At 51.6% G+C, this 6,306-nt stretch overlaps 1 protein-coding gene across 1 annotated transcript in view; it reads right to left on the bottom strand.

The window, feature by feature from the left end:
* The window catches only part of MACO1 (macoilin 1), a 60,045-nt gene extending 59,561 nt beyond the window's left edge, over window positions 1–484 (bottom strand). Inside the window, 1 exon segment of the mRNA NM_001038648.1 lies at window positions 301–484. Coding sequence (NP_001033737.1) covers window positions 301–380 — 80 coding nt within the window. The 5' untranslated portion in view covers window positions 381–484.
* Between the last annotated feature and the right edge of the window lie 5,822 nt (window positions 485–6,306).

Genomic DNA, 6,306 nt, shown 5'->3' on the forward strand with positions numbered 1-6,306 from the left:
GCGGGGAGGGGGCCCTCCGCCCCTCCCCCCGGCGGGGCCGGGAGCTCCCAACGGCGGCGCGGCGGCTTCCTCGGCCAGCGCCCGCCGCGCCCTCCCCGCCCGGCCGGCGGCCCTCGCCACGCCCCGCGCCCCCGGGCGCACCCCTGCGGGCCGGCCGGAGCCCCCCGGGCCGCGCTCCGCGGGAGAGCCCCGGGCGCGGCGTGCGGCCTAGTCGGGGTTACATAACGGGGCCGGGCCCCTCCGGAGCCGGCCGGGGGCCGCGGGGCCCGCGCGGGCGGAGGCGGGGGCGCCGCCGCTCACCTGCCGTAGATGCCCTCGGTGATCCGATTCCGCTTTAGGGGGCGGCGGAGCTTGCTGCAGTCGGCGTTCCGCCGCTTCATCCTCCCGCTGGGGGGCCGGGTGCCCGCGCCGCCTCCGCCGCCGTCTCTCACCTCAGCCGCCGCCGCCGCCGCCGCCGCCGCCGCCGGCCCGCCCCGCGTCGGGCCTGGACTCTACCCCTGGGGCCGGTCACACAGACATGGAGCCAGCACCCGGGGGGAGGGGGTGGGACGGGGAGGGGGGGCTCAGAGCCTCCTCCGCCTTCGGAAACAAAGAAATGACAATTCCGGGGCCCGCCCGCCCCAGCACCAGCCAGCCGCCTGCCCCGCCTCCTCGGCTCCGACGGATGGCCCTCGGGACCAATCGAAGGCGCCGCTACGCCGCCGCTGGCCAATCCAAGGGCCCGCTGAGGCAAAACGGATTCTAGAACCCGCCTCTTTGAAGGGCAGAAGAATGCGCCAATCAGTGTGGTGCCTGTGCGCGCGCCTGGGCCTATCAGAAAAGATTTAAATAGAGGCTTATAAATAGGCCCTATAAATATAACATCCTATATTATGCCTTATTGCGAAGGTGCGCTTCATGACTGTTGGGTTGCGTTTCGTTGTATTATAGTCCATGCTGGAGCACACCGCGGTATATTCGTTGCCCGCTATCACTAGGACCGCATGAAACCGGGAGGCCTGGGTTTGCGGCATGTGCTGTTTCTGCGCTGACATGTGCTCCAGTCCGTCGCGTCATTATGTAAGGGGCTCGCAGCATCCATCCCCCCCGCCCCCGGGAGCCTCCGGGGTCAGCGCCGGGGGCCCCTTCTGCGGATCCTGGAGCGTGCGGCCAGGGCGGCCGCGTCAGCGCGCGACGGGGGTACGAATGACAAAGCAAACCACACACACACGCGCGCACACACACACACACACCCTGCCAGCTCCGGGCGACGTGGTGACAGCGCGGCGGCCAATCGGAGGAGGCGAGGGGCGGGGCTTCTGCAGTCCCGCCCCTGGAGGCCGCGTCAGAGGGGGCGGGGCCGTGGGTGCGCGCGACGTCGCCCTGGGCAGCCGGGGGTGGTGGGGCGGCGCGACCCTCGTTCCACGTCCGCGGGGCGGCCTGTGCGGCTGGCTCCGCGGGCACCGCGCCTGCTGCACTCGGCGAGCGTCGGCGTCCGGGGACGCGTCGGTGCCGGGCGAGGGGCCGGTGCGGCGGGGACCCAGGGCCGGGCTCGTCGGACGTCGGGTCGCCGGGCAGCGACCCCTCTCAGCCAACCCTCGTGGGGCACGAGCTGGTGCCAGGCACCGTGCTGAGTGCCTTGCATCTACTTGCTCGTTGACTTCTCATGACTCCCTTGCAACGCAGGAGTGACAAAATCACATTATAAGAGACAGCAAAGATTCTTTTTAAAAAGGAAGGTCATTAAAGAAAACTGGGAAGCTGTCGAAAAGCAGCTGAAGGGAAAAGAAAGCACCCAGGGATTTCATCCCCTCAACACGACCACCATCAGCATCCTAATTTTTTTTTCTTTTCTATTTCCCCCCCCATGGGTGATATTATTATTACTGTTACTGCTATTATTACTGAACAGAGTAGTCATCATACTAGATCTTCAACTCTGTATTGTGTTCTTTTTTTTTAATTTTTTAAAAAAACATTTTATTTATTTATTCATGAGAGAGAGAGAGAGAGAGAGAGGCAGAGACACAGGCAGAGGGAGAAGCAGGCTCCCCTTCGGGTCAGGAGCCTGATGCAGGACTGGATCCCAGGGCTCGGGGATTACCACCTGAGCCGAAGACAGAAGCTCAACTGCTGAGCCACCCAGGCATCCCGTGTTCTGTTCTTTCATATAAACATTGTCCCTTGTTACTATAGGTCCTTCCTAAATATTTCTGATGGTTGCTGAATCTCCTATCAAGTAGCTCTACCAACTTAACCATGTGCCAACAGTAGGACTGTGAGGTGGTCTTCCAGCACATTTTTAAAACTTCCAGGAAGCAGATGGTATCTGACTTTGCCCTGAATTGGGTGGACCTCTTCCTGCCCTGTAATCACCCCCTACATCAACACCCCCCCCCCCAAGGAGGAACTTGTGATTTGTATCAAATTCATCATTCTCATCTGCTGTTCTCCATTATTTTATCCTGCTCACAAATCTTTAAAGGTCCTCCAGTGCCTGAAAACCATTCTTTTTATTATGGCATCCGGATCTATCACATTGGGAACCCTGTCTCCTTTTCCAGGCCTACCCAGGCCAGCAAGCCTTATCTACTCACTGTCCTCAAACCCACTGCAACGTTAACTTCCCTCCTTCCTACCTTTGCTCCCACACAGAGCATCTCCAGCCCAGTGCTGCTCCTAAGTCATGGTTTCTTGGGTGAGGCTTGTTCATCCACCAAAGACAAAGCTTCTTGGGGGATTGGATCCATACTCTGGAGAGATGCAGTTTAGAAAAATTTCAAGAGTACCTGCTTTTTTCAGACCAGGATTGAAATTCCAGCTTGGTCACTTACTAGCTTGGGCAAGTTATAGAATCTTAGAACCTCTTTTTTCCACTCAGGTATGTTTTAAGGCTTACAGGATAATGAACTTTCAGGGCCAGGCACGCAGTAGGTAAGAGCAAGCAATTACTATTAGTAGTATCCTTGTTTTTCATCCCTCACTTTTCTCCAGCATGTTGATAAAGTGACACTGGGTGGCCAAGGATAACAAACTCTGTGAGCTCAAACTTTCACCAAGGCTGCCCGTCCTTGTGAAAGGGTCTGAATGGAATGCTCTGCTTGGAGCAGCAGAAAAAGGCTTCAATGCCAAGGTGAATTGGTTCATGGAGGAAGATACAGACAAGACCTAAATCAATATGTTGGAGGCTTGAATGCATTAGGAAGATTACATGGTAAGATCTTGGCTCCAGACTCCATGGGGTCCAGATCTGAATAGCTCTCATCTCCATGACTACAAGGTCCCAGATTACCTGGGAGAGAGACAGTCAACTCAGTAAGGTTATAATGGAGCCATATCCATGATCTTTTCCATTCGTCCTTATGTCCCTGTTATCTAGGACAGAGCAATGGCACACTGTGGAATGAATAGGTGAGTAATCCAGGGAAAAGATGACAGAGGCGCTGGAGCTCACCTCTAGCCTACCATCCTGACAAGGACATTCCATGCTGTAGCAGAAGTATGGAGTGACTGGGAGTTACTTTCAGGCATAGGGCTATATGAGAGAAAGAGAACAGAGAAAATCTCAGGGTGATGGTCTGAGAAGAAGCAATCTGGATTCTAGTCCCAACTACCCAGTATTGAATTACCTGTATACCCTGTGCCAAGGTTGCCTCTGGAGACTCTTCAAGCCCTATGTTTAGAAGCAGGTTGTGCTAGTTCCATTGAGGCTTAGAGAAAATAAAATTATGCAATTGGCTTGGTAGAGGAGTTTAGCTCAAGGAACAGCTGAGTGAGATCAAGTTTTGATGTTATAGACCATGTTCTGTGCCTATAGATGGTTATTGATGATTAGATTTATTGATCTGATGATTAGCTGGAGTGGGGTGATGAGAGTGGTCCCCTTGCCAAGACCCCACGCACAGGTCATAGTAAGACTGACCTTCTCCATCACCTTCTCTCTCAGTCCTCCTGCTCCAGCCAGACCATCGCTTTTCCAGGCCCACCCTAGCCCAAGCCCCTTTGGGCTCTACTCAAGTGCCAGCCTTTCCCCCTCTGAACCCTCAAATGGCTCTCTAGTGTCCTAAGGGCACATCCCTGGGCAGAGATGAGGCAGGCCTCCTGCCTGCTACAGAGTCCTCCAGCTCCCATATCTCTACGACCAGTCAGGAACCAGGGGAGATCAGTGACCATTTTACAGATGAGCAAGACAGGGAAGGGAAATCATTGGTTCTCATTCAAAAGACCAAGGCCCAGTAAAGAATTCAGGGCTGTCTCTCCTCTTCTCCTCGAACATTTGATGGGCAAGGGGTTGAGATTTTCACTTGAGCTTCACCTGAGCTCAGAATAGTTCAGAATAGCTTGGAGAGTGATCACCACACCCTGTTTCACAAATAAGAAAATTGGATTCCCACCTCTTTCAATAGCATTGATCCCCCAAGCCCACCAGGCAGGGCTGGCCCTGCTGTCTTGAACTGTGGTCCTCTGCCGCAGGAGTCACAGAAAAGTTTAGATATTGGGATGGCCACTTCTTATACATGTGTCTCTATCCCCCAGAGAACCCTGTTAATGAGGGTATTCATTGCAGTGTTTAGAACCAAAACAGTTTAGACATAACCAGATAATCCTGCAAAGGGGGCTGGTCAAACAAATGATCATACATCCTTACCATGGAGGTTGGTGTGCCATGGAGAATGGTGACGCATAGCACTTACCATGTACAGTCACTGATCTAAGTACCATACGCACCTTGATCTGATCCTCACAACAACCCTATGAAGTAGAGATTATTACTGATGTCATATTACAAATTAGAAAACTGGCACAGAGCAATTCAGTTCTTTGCCTAAAGTCACAAAGTAAGAGATTCGAACTCAGGTTCAAACTCAGAAATTCTGGCATCAGTGCATGGGTTCTTAGCCCCCGTGATATAGTGTTGTAGAAAGATTTTCAGGACTTGGAAATTACTTAGGATATACTGTTCATGAAAGAAGAAAGTTACCAAACGGTATGTGCTGTATAATCCTATTTCTATTGGAGAAGAAACAAGGCATAAATTCACATGAATAGGAAAAAAAATCTGAAAAATATACAAAAAGAAGTAGAACTGGTTTTTGGAGATGTTGAAATCATGAGTGCCTTATGTGAACTTTATGCACATCTGCATTTTCAGAGTTTTCTACACTAAGCATGCCAACCTTTGCAATAATAATAATTACTAACATTTATGGAGAATTTTCCACACATCTGACACTTATGTGCACTTTCTCATTTACTCTTCACAGTCAGGCACCTGGGTGGCTCAGTTGGTTAGGTGCCTGACTCTTGATTTTGGCTCAGGCCATGATTTTGGGGGTCATGGGATTGAGCCCCACATCAGGCTCCGCACTGGTGGGGAGCCTACTTGAAGATTCTCTCCCCCTGCCCCTCCTCCCACTGGCACGCATTCTTTCTCTCAAATAAACAAATCTTAAAAAAAAATCTTCATAACCACACTATGAGATTGACAACAAGTTTCCCTACTTTATAGGTGAGGAAACAGAGATATTGGTCGTCATACCCAAGTTCACGTAGCTAATAATTTTTGGAGTCAGCATTTGAACCCAGACTGCCTGACTTCAAACCTCATGTTTGTTGAATGAATGACTGACTGACTTAGCCACACCTTAACCAGGCATGCCCAGAGCAGGATCATACTCTTGGTGTGGACAAAATTCCAGCGAGAGGTTGGAGGACCCACCTCCCTCCTGCTTGCTGCCCATGACCGAGCTTTACAATGCTTGACTCAGATGAGGAGGGCATAGTGAGCATTCTCATGGAGTCTCATTTTTACAGAAAATGCATGATTATGTGTGAATTCTGACTCCCTGACTTGATTCATCACACCCGGAGGAAGCCTGGTCACTTAGAATGCCACAGACATGGCACCACTCACCCACCTTCAATTCTAGAACCCAGCTGCCACTCATGCTTATGTATTCTTGTATTTGCAATAACTCTGTGAGGAAAGTAGAGCAGCTCATCTTATTTGACTCATAAGGAAATTGAGACTGTGAGTAGTTTACTAAATGGAAGGTGGAAAGGCAAAGTAGTTGACAGTATAAGCTGTGGCGTCAGATGAATGTGGGTTGGGTCCCACCCCTAGCATTTATTAGCTGTGTGATATTGAGCACTCACATCACCTCTCTGAGCAGAAGCTTCCTCATCTGTAAGACAGAATGACTGTGCCTGTACTCACAGGCTAGAGGGGAAAAGCAGATGGAATAAAGTATACAAAATGCTTGGTCTGGTGCTTGGCATTCCAGAAATGGCAGCTATTATTTATTCAACAAATATTTAGGGGCACCA

This window comes from Canis lupus, chromosome 2, assembly GCF_011100685.1.
Source record: "Canis lupus familiaris isolate Mischka breed German Shepherd chromosome 2, alternate assembly UU_Cfam_GSD_1.0, whole genome shotgun sequence".
NCBI lineage: Eukaryota > Metazoa > Chordata > Mammalia > Carnivora > Canidae > Canis > Canis lupus.